Source organism: Epinephelus moara, chromosome 4, assembly GCF_006386435.1.
Source record: "Epinephelus moara isolate mb chromosome 4, YSFRI_EMoa_1.0, whole genome shotgun sequence".
Lineage (NCBI taxonomy): Eukaryota > Metazoa > Chordata > Actinopteri > Perciformes > Serranidae > Epinephelus > Epinephelus moara.
In genome coordinates this window covers 45297385-45315734 of record NC_065509.1, presented here as the reverse complement: position 1 = coordinate 45315734, position 18350 = coordinate 45297385, and the positions used below count along the sequence as shown (strand labels likewise).

Genomic DNA, 18350 nt, shown 5'->3' with positions numbered 1-18350 from the left:
GTCAACCAAGTGCAATGATGTCCTCCAAGATAATATTTGTTTTTCAGTTTCAGTTATATACTGGGGGAACATTTTGGGCATTGGTGGGGGGGCACGTGTCCCCCTCAATGTGTATGGCAACTACGGCCCTGTCATGCATGCATAATTAGGCTGCAGTTGTCTGGGTGCGCAAAGGTGAAGTGGCTGGTCTTGTCATACAAAGTTTGATGGAGTGTCAACTGGACAATATGGAGATATTTGCGTCTTGAAAGCTGGACTGCAAATGTGGATAGACAGGGAGAAACACACGCAAGCCTAAGACGTGGTAAGATACGATATTCCTCACTATATGAAGTGACTGATAACAAGATGGATTGTAAAGCAATTCGTCAGGTTTTTATTTTGTAGACAATTAATCTGGATTTATAGCGTGATGGGATGACAATACAATGATGTGTGTGGTATCCCTGGAAAGCTCTGGTCTTGCGCTTTCATGTGATATGCGTGGCATTTCTGTGTGAGCCTGCGTTCGCGAGTAATCCATCCAACAGTAATGTGTGTGCAAAGCTGTATGAAAGCTCTGTTATACATCATTTTAATGTAACTTTATCATTTTTTTTCACTGTGAAAATATTGGATTACCAACAAGTGCTTGGCCTTCTCGGAAAGCTACAGTTCCGCTGTTTCACGTGATATGCGTGGCTTCTCGCTATGACGCAAGGTCGCGGAGAAAATCCTCAGAGAAAAACGGGTGTGAATTTGGACGCACTATGCGTCGTTCGGGCCCATAGGGTTAATAAAAGTAATCAAAACCAAAACTGTAATCTCTTTGGAGACTGAAAGAAAATCAAAAACATGTCAACAGAAATAAAATGTGAAAAAAATATCCTAGTAATAAAAACTGGACGATGGACATTTAAAAACAATGAGAGCGTTTCATTACAGCACTTAATAAAAATAAATAAAAATGCTCCCAGCACTTTTTTTATTGTAATGAAATGGTGCTCGGTTTGTTTCTATGACAACGATATAGCTGGGCAGCTAATGTAACACATCACTAAGAGAGGGCTGACTCCAGAGTCAGCAAGTTTACAAATTGATCGGTGACAAAGCACGACGCACAGCGTCCGCCAGCCAGTACTGATGGTAGACATCAGCTATAGCTAAAAAAGAGAGGCAGTGATGTGAGCAGCGCCTCTCTGAAAAGGTCAGATTTTTAACCACAAGCGCTCAAAGCGGGCGCATAAAAACTGTGGAGTGCCGGTACGCTCTCTTCTCACTGGGAGCAATTTCAAAAAAAAGTGCTGACACTGAAACATAAATCCGTTATGTGGACACAGATCATAAATGAATGTCGTCCAACTACACTGAAATAAAGGCTTAAAGGGACAGTTCACCCAAAATCAAACAGACATATCTGTTGTTCTGTTTCTTAGTCTGTCGGTGTTGGAGATATCAGCCGTACAGATGTCTGACTTATGAACATTAGGAATTGTGCATCTACTCATAGATGAGAAGATTCTTGCTCCTGACAGCATGAGATGCAAACATTAATAAACATTAATGGTGTCGTCCTCGGCTGAGCTGTAACGTTAATTAGCTCAGTGGTGCTAAGTGAGCTCATAGTAGATGCAGCTTCCTTCTGCGTAGTGATACAGTCAGTGGGTGTAGTTCATTAGAAAAAAAATAGTTCCTACATGAAACTGCTCACAAAAAAAGTCTGTGGATTATCTGGAGTGAACGGGTCATGATTTGTGCAAAGAGACATTAATGTTGAGTTTCTACAACAGATTTAGTTCTATTATGTTGGAGAGCAGGCAAACATCTTTACGGCTGATGCCTCCAACACCCATCATCCATTTTGGGGTGAACTGTCCCTTTAAACTGAAAAGAAGGGGTATAAAACTTGAAGTTGCTTTCAGTAGTCCTGCTATGACACCTCAGTTTACATGCTTCACTTCAATATAGAGCTGAACAGCTGCCGTCTTTGGTTTCGGATATTTTCTGACCTGTATGGATTCAGTTAAAGGGTGCATGGTTATAACTGATGATTCTCAGCAGGCCAAACATCTGTGATTTATGACATAGAGCTGATTTCTGTTTCCTATCCGTCACGTGTTCCTGCCAGCCAAACCAGAGTCCACAGGCTGAACACTGTTTATTCATTGTACACACACACACACACACACACACACACACACACACACACACACACACACACACACGGCCTCAACCATGTGGTCAGCTTTAAGTTTACACACTCACTGCTCACTTTTAGCTACTGCCAAGGACCAGAGTGTTCATGGAAAACATCAGGATTGAGATGTTTGAAGCGAACGTCAAAATGTTAGAAAACAAAGGCTTTGTAATTTCTCCCTGAAATTAGGTCACTGTTTTGTCAACCTTCAAAACACCTCACAGGTGAGATGAGGTCACATGTATTTATCTCACCGCTTTATGGATGGAACGCCACTTCCTGTTTCCCAGGTCAGTAAAAACATTTTTCAGATGTAAATAATCTGCACAAACAAACAGAGAACAGTTGCTGAGCAGATCGCAGCTGATCTGGGTCGTAATTTAAACAGTTAATAATCCTGCGGCTGCACAGTAAACAACACGGACACTAAGTGGACTTATTGGAGGACTGAATTTGTTCCTGGATGTAAATATGACTTGGGTACTTTTTATGTATTTAACTATTTATATTTATTTTTATTTTTGCCCCTCTACCTTTCTGAACCAAATATACTGTTTATTTTTTACTCCAACATATCTTCCATTAATGCTCCAATCTATAATGAAAATACTGAATGATAATAAACTTAATTTATAAATCACCTCTCAAACAAAAAATGCAGCACAAAGTGCTTTAAAATAAGAAAATGATTTGCACTGAGTGCTTCACATGGATGAACATAAACCAGGCAAACAGGGAATTTAATATTAAGTAACTTCTAAAAACAGTTCGGATTTCAGATCCTATTTATCAAAATCATATCAAGTATTTTTCTTTTTGTACACAATTTATTTCCACACCATTTTGGTTTCTGATGTCACAACAATCGCAGCCTGTAACTCATGACAGATACTGATTCACCAACGTCTGTCAGCTCTTTCACCCCAAAACGTCTTCCTGAGAGTTAACTCATTAGTTGCAGCCACAGGACGCCTGAAATAATGGATGTAGCCACTGTGATGTCACCCACTGGTCTATGGACTCCCGTTTTGAAGCTTTGAGTTTGACATTTTTGATGCCACCATCTTGGATTTTTGGAGCCAGAAGTGACTACAGTTGAATGACAGGGTGGAGCTAACCTTAATGCTAGCTGCTAGCTTAGTTAGCACGGTGCATTTACAGCTGTCGGTAACAGAGATGATGCTAATGCCAATTTTCACTAGAGTGACATCAAAATCCTTTTTTCAGTCAACCAAAATGGTACAGGTAACTCCCCTGACCTGAAAACACACTGAAATACAGACAGCTACACCTTAACTCTTTGAATCTGGTGTTACACTATGATCACGTTTCCTAACTGATGTTGTCACTGTGGTAGCAACCTGTTAATGTACATCACCAACCTGTCAGTCAAAGAGGCCCCACCCCCTAAATGATGTGTAACTTAATAAAGTCTTAATAAACTGTTAACAGGTGAGTTCAATAGAAGTTGTGATGAATATTGAAATGATCTGCAGAGACCAAACAGGCTGTAAACATGTTTATTTCTACATGTTAACATGGAGGTCTGTGGGGACGGACTCACTCTGGGAGCCAGCCTCTGGTGGACATTAGACGAACTAAAGGATGATGGAGGAAGACGATGTCATCATATGTCATCATATCGACTGACCAACAGACTCTCCTGGAGTTCCCTGAGAGGCAATTTGGGTTTATGCTAAATTAGATTTCGTTGGGAGATTCGGCTTCGGCTGCTGATGATTACTCTTGGTGATGGACGGACTCGCACTAATCATGCATTAAATGTTTAATTGGCCTGTCTTAGAGGACAGAATAGAGAGGTACAGTATACACCTCTGAGTGTACATATTATCTTTTAAACCCTAAAACCTTCACTGTTCTTCTCATCTGATGGCCTCTCCATCTGCATGTGATTAAATATATCTGACAGATGTTGAATTCAAAGAGCCGAATTAGCTCCAAACACACTCTGTATTTAAACCAAATGCACTTGTGACTGATTTATTTACTGTGCACGGCAGCCCTGATCAGGTTCTCTCATTCTATGGAAACACATGCACATCAGCACCGACTCACAGGCAGCAGTCTGTGGGAAACTCCCAACATGCTGTGGGTGTAGAGCCAAAACTCCTGTTGAGATATTGGGACATATAGTGGACTCCCCAGTCTGTAGCTACTTGCCTCAAACACCTGTTCACCTCCAGCATTCAGTTGACTGAACCCCAATAAAGTTTCTGTTGCTATGGAAATGTTTTTTACTTACTTACTTACTTTTAAAGTCAGACATTTACCTGCCAGTCCTCCAGCCAGCCAGATGGAACCAGGATGCGGGCTTGACGTGGCATCTGGCTTCAGCAGATCACAGAAGATGGAGTAGGGGATGAAGTAGAGCACGTATCCAGGAACGTCCCTCAGAAGCATGGCCCCGCCCCCTCTGTACAGGCCCTGCAGGCCCTCACTCTGCAGGATGCTGCTGATGCAGTGGATGGGGCCTCGGTAGAGTCTCTGGCTGTTCATGTCAATGGAGCGCAGAGGGATACTGGTGCCATTCGATACGTTGCCTGCAAGCTGCAGGTTCTCTGTAGAAGAGGAATTAAATGTGATCAGGAGAACGTGCAGTTGTTGAGGGGTTTACTTTGTTTGTTTCCTTCAGGTCTGACTGTTGAACATCAGAGGAAACTGGCAGCTCTTCAAAAACCTGCTTTATTCAGTTACTGGCTCTTATATTTATATATATATATATATATATATATATGATATACAGTTTTTTGGGTGAAGGTGTCTGTTAACTTTAGCAGAGAGAATGTGTATGTCAGTGGGTTTTTTTCATTCCCAATATTGAAAGAAAACGTAATGAAACCAGTGGGCGAGTTTGTAAAGAGCCTGTCTCATGCATAACATTCACGTCCGACCGTTGACTTTGCTGACCGACTGTACAGTGGGAGTGGAGCGACAAACTCTGGCAGGGTTAATGAAAAACTCTACTTCATCCAGGTCAATAATGACTAACTTTTTTATTGTGGTGATAAAAAAACATTCACATTGCTCCATACACAATCAGGTTTATGGTATCAGAAGACGTCAGACACATCAGTCACAGCAGACTGTGCTGAAATAACATTCAGACTGTTGCCTGACACTTTCTGGCATGTTGCACCTTTATCAAAGAGTCTGGATCAACAGACGTCGTAAACAAATAAAATGCTATCGATGTTTCACGTGCCATCTCATCTTGTAATTAAACTGCTTCTGACCTGTTTTACTGCTTTTCTGTTTAACACAGCAACACAACTCCACCCAAAATAAAATCCCTGAGTATCAAACACTCTTCTTCTGCAGGTCTCAGTGAACCATTTCTGCATCATGTTGGTGTCAAAATAATCCTGGATCATCTTTAACCTCTCTAACTCTGCTCGGACGCCGGCGTCCACGCTCCCCTCCTTCTCTGTTAAATGGTATCTCCCAGGCGCACTACGTCATCAAACGGGGGCTGTGTCCGAAAGGCCCACTGGCATACTGCATACTACTACTACGTACTACCACTAGATACTACTCCTACCTACTAAAGAAGTTGGGTCCATTCGGACATACTAAAAGATTGGTGGGAAAACACTCCATCCGCTGGCAGAGCAGAGGTACGGCCGTACCTCTGCTCTGCCAGCAGATGGAGTGCCTACGAAAGCACCCCATCTGCTGGTTTGGCTGAGGTACTGCACCAAAATCTGAACGCACCTGTGACTATTGAAATTGCCCAAAAATGAAGCTGGCCACTCTTTACCCACCTGACTGTTCTTCGGGTCTGTCCCCTGTCCCCTCTCACTCATGTAACATGTAACATGAGGTTTTACAGCTGTACACTTGTGATGTGACAATAGTGTTTTTTCTGATGTCTGATTGTTGTCCTCATAAATGTCGCTAAATATTACAGCAGGGCTGTACAGTGCTACAGTCTTTATAGCATATGCGACTAGAAATGATCCCGTGCTAAGTGATATCTGTATCTACTGCACATGTGCTGGTGAGTTGTGAAAGGTTTGCAAGATATTACATCCAGGGTGTCTGCAGAGATTTAAAAAGTATTGAAAGTTGATGAATCAATTTTGTGACAATTGAGGCCTTTAAGTTTACCATAGTCTAATATTCCTCTAATATTGCACAGTTGGTTTGGCATCCAGAGGTCACATGGTCAATAATCGCTTTATATGGAGAATAATAGCTTTATATGAGTTTTTTTTTACATTTAAAAAGTCCTCAAAACTTATAGGCTACATAAGATATATTTCAAAAAGAAGTGTTGTGGCATGTGAGGAATATTAGCCTCTATGTTAAACAGTTGGTTTGACATCATTTACTCAAATGGTTTTAGCATATAATAGATATTTACTTTTCTTTTGAATGTCAAACGAATGTGAATGTCCAATATCAAACTAACTTAATACTGGTATAAAACAGACCGCTTTGTTCATAATCATATCAGCAGAAATTCATTTTTGACCAATGAAAACTGTGTGTTGATAATTGTATATTTGTGCAACTTAAATCTTTAGCTTATTGCACATAATGAAGGAGGCGTACAGACCTGTGCAGCCACAACAATGCGACATTATACATGATATATATATATATATATATATATATATATATGTAATGTAACAAAGTGTGCGTGTAGTTAAATCTGTATTGATGCGCTGCTCCAGCCGCCGGCTGACGTTGCTCCGCCATGATGTTTTGAATCTTGCCGGGCAGCGAGCACGTTGCATTTAAATAGGAGACTGATGAGGGCGGTAACATGCCGTGCAACGTCTACGATGAAGAAGAAGACAAAGAAGAAGCCCGCGGTGCCATGTCATGCCGTTTTTCGAGGGGAAAAGTTAAAACTTTAACTCTGTGGATGAATACAAATATTTATCACTGTTACACCTGTGTGTGAGCTGAAAGAGTAACTCTTTTGTCAATCACACTTTGACACACACTTTGGTTTCCCTCAGAGCTTCTACTTCAACTAAATCTCAACTTGGCTCCTAAACTTCGCTCAGTATTTCCTGCTGGACTGAAACATTACCTCCTTTCAGCTCCGTCACTGTAGACGCAGGATCGAGGGTTTTTACTTCCAAGGTGCACGATGACAAAATGTTTGGAGCATGTGTTTCCCTCCATTTTACCTGGTCCAAACAGGAAGTGAGAGCTTCCAATGGGCTTCATAGTGGAGGGAACTCAGACTGTACCATGTTGAGAGAACAGAGGGGGGCTTCACCCTAAACAGCTTTGGAAAATATTGTTCTATTTAATTTTCTCACTTGATAATGTACTAAATTTGTTTTGTCTGTCGGAGAAGCGTCTTGTTTAAAAGCCATTTTATTTTACTTTTTCATTTTGTGTAGAAAGTTTTGTTTTCAGAGCCTGAAATGTTTGACGATGTGACGTAGCCCTCAAATAAAACATACAGCGGGTGTAGTTTCCTCCGACCACTCAGCCGATCTCCATTTTAACTGCCACGTAAACATGTAGATTTACATCAGTCTCACTTTTTTTCAGTGCTAAAGATTTTCTAAAATTTCCTCTTTTTGTATTTTAGTTTCTGTTATTTACCCTAATTTTTAAAGACAATACTAAGTAATAACTGGATTTATTAGATAAAGGGTTATAGGTATGATCAGTGGCTGTAGCCCTGAATGAACGCAGTTCATTTAACTATATTTTAGCATTTTTTAGTGAACATGAGTGTTTGCATAGTGAACACTGTGAGCAGACAGACCTGAAGAGAAAAATATTGTAGGAAAGGTTCCATACCTTTCTGTGGATGTTTCTGATACTTTCACCCAGGTTATGAATTTCAGGGCAGGACTCAGGTGTTGCATTTAGTTTCATTGATTCCCACAAACCTAGCACTTATACCGCAGGAAATTCCTACACAGATTTGTAGTCTAATAACTTTGAGCCAACGTTTTGCACTAGTGTTGATCTCAGCGTGAAGGCAGACCAACCAGAACGCTGCATCAGATCAGGCCCCAGGGAGTCAATTTTCATAGTGGCCAAACAGACGTACTGCAGTTTCTGAGTTCTGTTATGTGATGTCACTGGGCCCAAAGAGATGTTTCCTCACAGACTTAATTTGTGAAAGAGACGTCTGAAAAATCATAACCCCTGAGAAAAGGCTTGTTCTGCTGTCAAGATTTAATTCATTCAGTCTGCCAACATTTGGAAAGCGGAGTGATGTCAGCTGTTTGGCCGGTGGAAGGTGCCACGTAGCCACTCGGCCTCTCGGTCACTTGGCCTCACTCGGCCGTGCTCAGCAGTCGTTCTGCTCTGTGGGCCCAAAGATGCAGAAGCAGCGCTGATCATTCAGGTAATTTCATAGTATGGAAATAGAGCTTTTTAGGCGTTGTGCTCCACTGACCAACTTTCATAAGACTGAACGCGGCCCCGTCATCAACGCTGTATCCAGGTCCTGTATACATGGACCTGGTCCTGTATATTGCTTGACGCTTCTGTGTCTTTACCTGCTGATGTTATTAAATGTCAATGTTAAGTCGCCACTCTGGCAGCGTTTCTCATACATCAAGGAAAGAGCAAGAATGGAGCATGAAGTTATGAGAGAGCCACCAAAGAAAGACTGAGAACACTGATGCAGCTCAAAGAGATGAACACAAGAGACAACAACAACAGCAGAGTTCATGGTTCAGAGAAATCACAGAACAGCGATAAAACACAATGTGAGGTCAGAATAACATGAGGTTGTTTTCAAGTGTAGCTCAAAGTCTATGAACCTCTGATGTGAAACATTTAAAAGGGAGAATTCCTCCCATTTTGAAAAATGAATTTCACCACTGGTGAACGGTTTCTGAGGTGAACAGAGGTTAAAGTACCGGTTATGTGACATGATTCAGATAGATACCTCGAACCTTGAACAGCTACATTTAGAGACAGAAGCAGGCGAGTGTTTGGAAACAATACGCCCACAGTAAGCTTCAGAAAAGGCAACTAATTAATCCAGATTAAATATCAAGCAACCTGAACTTGCTGTTCTCAAAGTAAACACTGTGATGAGGTTGAAATGTTTCCATATCACTAACTGGAGCTGCATCACATGCAGTGATGTAGGTTTTCATATTTTTCAACATATTTTTCTTCTTTCAAGCTTAAAAAAAAAAAAAAAAGCAAAGCTGTATGAATTAAAGCCAGTTGTAGCAGGGTGGCTCTGCACAGTCACCATCTTGACAGGATTATTGTTTATCTGCAACAATGTCTACAATGTGCCTGAAAACCAGGAGGAAAAAAACTACAAAAACAAAAATGCCATATGTCTCATATTATCTTCGGCTGCGGAGTGAATTCTTAGAGACGGAGAGTTACCCAGCCCTAACCCTTCCTTCTGTCGGAGTTACCTGTTACAACCATCTGCGTCTGCATTTGCAGTCTGATCTTGACCAGATCAACCGGAGCTCCCAGACCCACTGACACCAGTCCAGTCAGCATACTGGCCACAGTCAGGTCCACCATGCCACAGGGATGCCGCCCGTCACCATAGCGATACTTGCTAATAAGTCTCTGTGTGTTACTGAAGAAGCCAAACACCACTGAGTTGTAGACGGTGATGGTGGCCAACGGGAAAGACATGCCTTTAAAGAAACCGGAGACCTGAGAAACACAAAGGAAGGAGTTACTGCGTGTGATTGTGAATAAATCAAACCTGCAGTCTGAAGTTTAAACTCAGATTATTTAGGTCAGTGGCTGCGATGCAGAGAATGAAACATGGGCTGAAGCCAAATATTTTGTCTTTGTGGAAAGTATTCTCTGTGAGCAGCGGGGGAGAGACACATGCTGGGAGTTAAACACAGCTGTCTGTATAAATCTTGTGACCACTGAAAAAGCAGATCTGTGGTTTCTGACAACAAGTTTCTACATTTTCTCTGCACACCACACTGTCCACCTCCTACAGACACAAACACTGGAGACCTCTCAAGGCAATTGAATCGAACACAACTAGACTTAGTTTTGTCTTAGAAGACGTTTCACCTCTTATCCAAGAGACTTCATCAGTTCATGCATGTCTGACTAGGCTGGAACTGGTCTGATGAACTGGTGTGGAAGCACCCAGGTATTTAACATCTGAGGAGGTCTTCACAAGGCCAATGATGTCACTGGTTCGTTAGTGCTCCAATGATGTGTCAACGACGGTCGTTGAAACTCCTGCTGCAACGGTGGTCGTTGGAGTCGTTAGAGTCACATGAGGCCATTTGTGAATGACCATTGTTTTTTAGAGGTTAAGTTGTTAAATCTCCTCGGCAAGAATGAAAGGACAGCGTTATAGGTGGGGGATAGGTGGTGTCGCAGACCTCCTCCTCTATTGAGAGATGGTTTTTCCAATTTCATGGCTTCTTTTACACCTCTTTCAAATATCTGTCTTCCCTGTCCAAAATCCTTGGATAAGAGGTGAAATGTCTTCTAAGACAAAACTAAGTCCAGTTGCATTCAGTTCAATTGCCTTGAGATAACTATGACCTGGATAAATGAGATAACCACAGACAAACACTGGAGACTCTTCTTTAGTTCTCACTGATTAAACACAGAATGAATCAGACATGTTTATCAGATGTCTGTTTGAACATGAATGACAACAGTCGTACTGCAGTTATTCAACTTTTTACACCCGTCCCTACCACGTGTTATTGTAAATCCCACTGAACGCTGTGATTGGCTGGTACTTCTCACATTGATGCATCAAGGTCAAACGCGGTTCGAGCAAAGAGGTCATAATCAGGTCCAGTACCAGCCAGTCACAGATATGCTCTCAGATTTAAGTTATAAATGTACAAGAAATACTAAATAAAGCCTGATTACACTAAGTAGGACTAATTTACTGCAAGAAAATCAGGTGACGGCATCTAAAGAGCAACATGGTCCACACAGGCCCTGACAGACCACAGAGGCCCTGATATGGTTCACAGAGGCCCTGACACACTCCACAGAGGCCCTGACAGACCACAGAGGCCCTGACAGACCTATGAGGCCCTGACAGACCACAGAGGATCTTGACACAGTCCACAGAGGCCCTGGCAGACCACAGAGGCCCTGACATGGTCCACAGAGGCCCTGACGGACCACAGAGACCCTGACAGACCTAAGAGGCCCTGACAGACCACAGAAGACCTTGACACAGTCCACAGAGGCCCTGACAGACCACAGAGGCCCTGACAGACCACAGAGGCCCTGACACAGTCCACAGAGGCCCTGACAGACCACAGAGGCCCTGGCATGGTCCACAGAGGCCCTGACAGACCACAGAGGCCCTGACACAGTCCACAGAGGCCCTGACATGGTCCACAGAGGCCCTGACAGATCACAGAGGCCCTGACACAGTCCACAGAGGCCCTGACAGACCACAGAGGCCCTGCCATGGTCCACAGAGGCCCTGACAGATCACAGAGGCCCTGACACAGTCCACAGAGGCCCTGACACAGTCCACAGAGGCCCTGACATGGTCCACAGAGGCCCAGACATGGTCCACAGAGGCCCTGACACAGTCCACAGAGGCCCTGACAGACCACAGAGGCCCTGCCATGGTCCACAGAGGCCCTGACAGACCACAGAGGCCCTGACAGACCACAGAGGCCCTGACATGGTCCACAGAGGCCCTGACACAGTCCTAAGCAGCCCTGTCAGACTGAGCCAGTGGTCAATGTCAGGACATCGGTGAGCAATTGTCGTCCTCGTTTTTTGCGGTGTGTCCCGCACCGTCGGCACCACTCGGCCTTAGTCACCTGTTTTGTTGCTAATTTGACACATTGAATCAGCGACAAAGGCGTCAGAGCCCGTCAGTCAACAAACTCCCTTTGACAAGCAGGAAGTGAGTTGAGTAAAGGAGGAGCTAAAGTCCAGAGGGAGTGAGACCAAACCAACTTGTTCCATGAGGTGAGATTATTTATCTCTTTAGCAGAAACGTTTCCTGATGGTTTGTGTTATTGTTCACTGGCGCACAGTAAATATGCTGTGATTGTGTTGTTCATGTGCTAACTGGCTAACTAGCATCAAGACGCTCTTCCTGTTTCCCTTTTTCAATGATGAATACAGACAACCACCGTCTGCTGTAATCTTTGTGGTGCGTTCATGCAAAGTCAGTTTTTATTGCTGCTAGTTCTCTAACCTCGGTGTAGTGTGTCCAGGCCTTATGATGTGGTGGGTGAGATAGATATTCGAGGCCCGTGTGAATCAACATTGGCTTATTTTTTTTAGACTTGATTGACTTCTGAGGTTCAGTTTCAGGATGTTCGGAGCTGCTGAAGGTTCGCTGTGGACTAAAACTTCAGAGAATAGCTGAACAGTCTCATGATCAAAGTAACTACCAGTATTCAGTTCATTGTTGAGTCTAAGTGGACGTTTGTGCCAAATTCAAAGAAAAGGCGTTCTTGAGATATCATGGTCACATGAATCAGACGGACAGGCGAATACACGGACAGACAAACATGAAAACATCATGTCTCAGCAAAACTGAACCAAAAACATGGCAGAGTTAATTAAGAAGTAAAACACCACAGGTGTGGATTAGGACCCTGGTGTCCTGTCAAATAACTGCAGGAAAAAAATCATCTTTAAATTAATCAAACATGCAGATTTAGTGATTCAGTCCATTTGAATCATTTATTTTAACTTTACCGTTTCCTTCCTGTAGATGGTGAGGATGCAGTGTAGAGTGTTTCTGTAGCCTTTTCCCGCCTGAAGCCGCGTCTGCAGCAAACAAACCACTTTTAGTTTTATAACCAGATAAACCACAACAGGAAGTCAACGTCTGGTCCACTTTGTAGCTGGCCTCTGTTAAATTAGCATCACCGGACAATGAGTTTTTTATTCATAGATCTCTCTTCATTTGCTGTCATTGTTAGCAAAGTGCTGACGGAAAAAGTTAAAGCAAGGTTAAAGAGATGTTCAGATATGATGTTTCAGTTTAATGGAGGCTATTTATCTTAGAAATTGAGACAGAAAAAACAAGCTCTGGAACATGTTTCAGTCTTTTGAGAGACGACCTTGAGATTTAAAAACCAGCAGAACAGAAGCTAACGTGGAGTCGGGACCGTCCTTAAGCTCATTTACTTAGATAAAGCACCAAACTAACAAATGGAGCCAAAACTACCACGTCAGCTGCAACATCATGTTTAATGTGAAAACTTCGTAGCTCCACGTCACTTCATGGACGTCGGTTTGTTAGAGTTACGTTTTTCCTCAGTGTGAATTAAGGGGTAAGATAATGTGTTCAATGTGGCACATGAACTCTTATATAACGATAAACTGCTCTTGCACAACAAATAAACCAGATTGTGTCACTGAGAACTAACAAACTTCAACATCAGCTGCAGATTTCTTTTATATAGTCACTGCTTTTATCTGGACAAGACAGTCATAAAGAGTCGAGGAATGGTGTGGTAAAATGTTGGCACGATACCTTCACTGTGTCAAGCGGATGGCCCACGACCACACTGGACGCTCCTGCAGCCAAAAGACAAAGAAACAAAATGAGAGCAGAAAAAAGCAGGGGAAGAAAAAAGAGAGATAAATGTTTCCATGAAAACTGTTTCCCATAAAGTCGAAGGTTGAATGAGGACAGTGAACGTCTCATTTATTCATTCATTCTACAGACTGAATGTCGTTCACCCAAAAAACTGCAGTTCAGATTTATTAACCTTCTTAACTTATACTGACCACATTTTAATGTTCCTGTTCTGATGTGAACATTGTGGGACCTTGTTTTGTGTTGAAATTCACACCGTTAACTTCCATTAAATACACAAACAGAGAGAAGACATGAGCTCCCTGCTGAGACAAAGCTTTGTGTCCTTTAGAGGACGATGGCCGGTCATCACGGGGCCCCTGTGCCCTGATTGACCTGCTGTTCTGACTGTTCTCTGTGCATTGTGTGTGTCTGTCACCATCTCTGAAACAGTCTTAAAATACCAACACAGTAACAAATAAAGTTTCTCGAAAGTGACCCTAATAATCATTTTAATCTTCTCTTATTTTATCTCTATTATTTTATGACACATATTGTTTGAAGTAGGAGAAGAAATTCAGGTAACTGATGAGCGTGTTTGTTTTAACTTAGCTGAGTTCAATTCTAAAGTCTCAGTCAAGACATAAAATATAAATAATGAGATGTGAACTGAAGGTTAACGTCAGTGACTCTGAGATGACCCCGAGTGAAACTAGGGACCTGGGGTTTATGGCAGGGACCTTTTGGGGTCATCCACTAAATTTAAAACTACGACAGCTTTTATTTCCTGAGAGTTAAATCCTGTATTTAAAACACCTTCCTGAAATCTGGGAAACAACAGAGTTTTGGACAAGTCGTTGCAGCTTGCCGTCCAAGATGAGAAGAAAGAAATGTATTTGTCCTGAAGGAGAGTGTTGAGTTTAAGTTTATTTACTTTATTAATCCCCCTGACGGGAAATTCAATGTTTTCACTCTGTTTGTCAATTACACACAGGTCCGAAAGACACACACATGCACAAAGTGGAGAGATGTCAGAGTGAGGGGGCTGCCCTTGGTGAGGCGCCCCGAGCGGTTGGGGGGGTTGGTGCCTTGCTCAACGGCACCTCGGCAGTGCCCAGGAGGTGAACTGGCACCTCTCCAGCCACCAGTCCACGCTCCATATTTTGGTCCAGACGGGGACTCGAACAGGCGACCCTCCGGTTCCCAACCCAGGTCCCTATGGACTGAGCTACTGCCGCCAGCAGCAGCAGTAACAGTTAAAATCAGGAGCAATAAAAATATGAAATATCAACATGCAGCAAATCCAGAATAAACACACAGTAAAAAACACTGAAAACAAACTTGTTCATTGAATTCTGCATTTTTTTTGTTTAATTTAGGCCAAATTTGAACTTTTCTCTGAAAGAATCCACAAAGACTTTTGTGTTTTAGTGTGTTTGCAATTAGGTTTGTTTTTTCATAATTTTTCAGGATTACTGACACAAATTTGTTGTTCAGGATTTAGCTCAGCTCGTCAGCAGCTTCTTTTTCAAAACTTTTATTATTCTGAGCACTTTCACATTTACATACCTCTGTTGGTTTGTTTTAGTTTATATGGATCATGGATGGTACACACCAGATTATTATATTTAACTAAAACTAAAACTACATATGAATAATGGTTTAAAGTTAAATGAACAATAAAAAATAGATTCAAGGTGTGTGTTGTAACGCTCAGTCGTCTACATGAATCAGCTACATTCACACAGAGTTGTTTGTATTGTTGAATAATTCTGACAAACAGCTTCCATTTTATAATCACAAAATAAACTTAATAAATAGAACATAAACTTAAATGAGGAAATCAACTGAAACTAAACTGAAAACAAAAAAATAAAGATGAAATAAAGAATAACACAAACTATGTTCTGTTTAAATGCAACATTTGGATCCAGATGTGTCTGAGTCACTGTTTCCTTTTACTCATGTTTGTTTGTTTATTTATTAAAATGATCTAGGGCTGTGTGGTGATAATAAACAGGACAACAACATGGACTCAGTTTCAGAGGCCTGTCACTGAAAACGCTGCAGCTGCAGTGCCCCTGGCGGTCAGACGGCTCACTGCACCTACTACACTTTAAAAAACGTTTTCTCATAAGAATTAAAAATAAAATAAAAGCTAAAATTTAAAAAGTCTCTGAAAGAGTTTCTGAACTCATTAATCTGATGTCTGTCTGAGAGCTGAGGGTCAAACTCAGGAGGTGATTTATCAGTGAGGGAAAAAGAGGGGGTGCAGCATTGCTTGGATCCCCTCCTTTGTTTACACATATGTGTGTGTACATGTGTGTGTGTGTGCGTGTGTGTGTGCGTGCGGGGGGGGGCTCTCCTGCAGGAAACCTTTCAGATTGTGGCTGTTTGTAAAGTTTTTAAGTTTTGTGTCATTTCATCCAGAAATGCAGAGAAGAGAAGCGACCATCCCCCACCCAGTCCCAACCCCCCACACTGACCCTCTAACCCAGCACACACACACACATACACACACACACACAGACACACACACACACACACACACACAGCCTGTGTAAAAACTCACCGCCAATCCATCCTGCGATAAAATCATCCAACTGAAAACTCTTTGAGTTTTTCATCTTCAGAGCTGCTGTCCAAACTTCAGCCGTGTGCTTCTCATCAGTCAGCCAATCAGAAATGAGCAGGACACCGACCAAGCTGCAGTTTTTATTGATACCGATGTGTTCGGGACTGTTTCTGAGAAAAGAAAAGAGACATTATGGAGGGGGAGCTGTGATAACAGAGAGCTGCAGAGAGGTTGGCACAGACAGCCAATCACAGCACAGCTACAATCTGCAGGACAGCTGTGTTAGCCAATTAGGGGCGAGCTCTCCAAAGTCTCACAGCCTATAAAGACACGGTCATGGAAATGAGCCATGAGGTGGAAAGTTCATAATACACGCTCTTCTGTAAACTTACAAATAAAATAAAATAAAGTTTTGTTTTTTTTTCTAAAAAAACAAAAAAACATCTGTAAACTGTAAAAGTAAAAGATACGTGCGGATATTTTGACTTCTTCAAACATGTTCAAATAAAAATATCTTTAAAATCTTATACTGGTCACCAGAGTCAGACCCAAGTCATAACTTGAATGACCTGGCCTGACTTAGACTTTAACACCAAGGACTTGTGACTTGGACTTTTGACAGTAAAACACTTGATACCTTCCACCATGTCCAAACTTATGTTTTTTTTTTTAAAGTGTCCCATGAATAAATTATTTTTCTGTTTCCTGAATCATTTCATTCGTGAGTGCCGTCGATTCTCAGATGATCCACTTTAAACCGAGCTGAAAACTTCGAGTCACACTGTGGGAGAGAGATGAATGAAGAGCTAACATTACGTTAATGAGCGCCGGCTGGAAAACAAGAAACCAAAGGTCATTTTGTTCATGAACAAAAAAAAAGGAGCTGCAGTGTGTGAATCACATCAGTCAAAGGTCACAGAGAGGAGACAAGATGATACGATACAAGACAATCCAACAAGACGAAATGAGACGAAATGAGACGAAACGAGACGATACGATACAAGACAATCCAACGAGACGAGGCGATATGAGATGATCCAATGAGACAAGACGAGATGATCCAACGAGACAGGACGTGATGAGATGAGACGATACGAGACCAGAAAACAAGACAAGACAAGAAAACTTCCAAAAAAGTTTATTAGCAAAAAAGATCCACATTTCAAAAGGGTTTGGGTCATAAATACCTGCTCTCTTGTTAAATTAATTTGATGACAAGGACATCATTACTTCATCAGGACTCAAAACTCAAAGTTTATGACTTTGGACTTGAGTGCAGAGACTTTAAAATGACCTTTAAAATGAAGCAACGGTTTTTAAACATCATCGAGATGAACAAAATAAAATCTGATTTGATAAGAAAAAACTTCCACAGTCTGAGGTTTTAAAGTGAAGTAAAGATTCATTTCAAATCCCAGAGGAGACGTCAGGTCTTAAACCAAACAGCTCCAGTCTTGAGGTCAGGGCGTTGGTCAAGGACGGCGGCGGGAGGATTTCTGACGGCTTACATATATGTAATAATTAACATACAATAGGTAACCAGCACACCTGGAGGAAACAAACCCAGTGAGCTATGATAGGGGTCAAACTCTGAATGTCTCCTCTGCGTCTCTGTAAACATTGATGTGTTGGATCTGTCTGAAATAAAAAAAAAAAAGTCTCACAGAAATATGTGACATGGACGTGACCACGTGATGTCATGTGGTGGCATGAAAACAAGGTGACACTGTCACAGTCTCGGTTTCAGGAGAAGAAAAACATGTTTTGGGGTTTAAAGAAGAAAACAATAAGTTCAGGGAAATATTGTGGTTTCCGTTGAAATAACAACGTACAGCCAAAAATAACGGAAACGTATTTACTGTGCATGGTTACATAAAGTTCGTAAAGTGATGTCACTGCGGTGACCCTTGGTTTCACGCGAAACGGAGCTGAAAACTTTTTATCTACGACGACACTCAGTGTGAGGCGACAGAATAAAACAAACTTCATCAGAGCATTCTTTAAAATAAATTGATCAAACATTATAAAAGTAAAGTTCAGGAAACACTAAACATCTTCATCATCATCTTCATCTTCATGGTCACGGTGACCAGGAACTAAAGAACTGTGTCAAACAG

At 41.9% G+C, this 18350-nt stretch overlaps 1 protein-coding gene across 1 annotated transcript in view; it reads right to left on the bottom strand.

The window, feature by feature from the left end:
* slc25a48 (solute carrier family 25 member 48) overlaps positions 1–16419 on the bottom strand; it is a 29990-nt gene extending 13571 nt beyond the window's left edge. The window contains exons 1-5 of the mRNA XM_050042554.1: positions 16231–16419; positions 13614–13657; positions 12830–12901; positions 9562–9814; positions 4468–4755 (exon numbers count right to left, since the gene is read on the bottom strand). Of these exons, the coding sequence (XP_049898511.1) occupies positions 4468–4755; positions 9562–9814; positions 12830–12901; positions 13614–13657; positions 16231–16285 (712 nt within the window). The 5' untranslated portion in view covers positions 16286–16419. The remainder of the gene's footprint in view (positions 1–4467; positions 4756–9561; positions 9815–12829; positions 12902–13613; positions 13658–16230) is intronic.
* Between the last annotated feature and the right edge of the window lie 1931 nt (positions 16420–18350).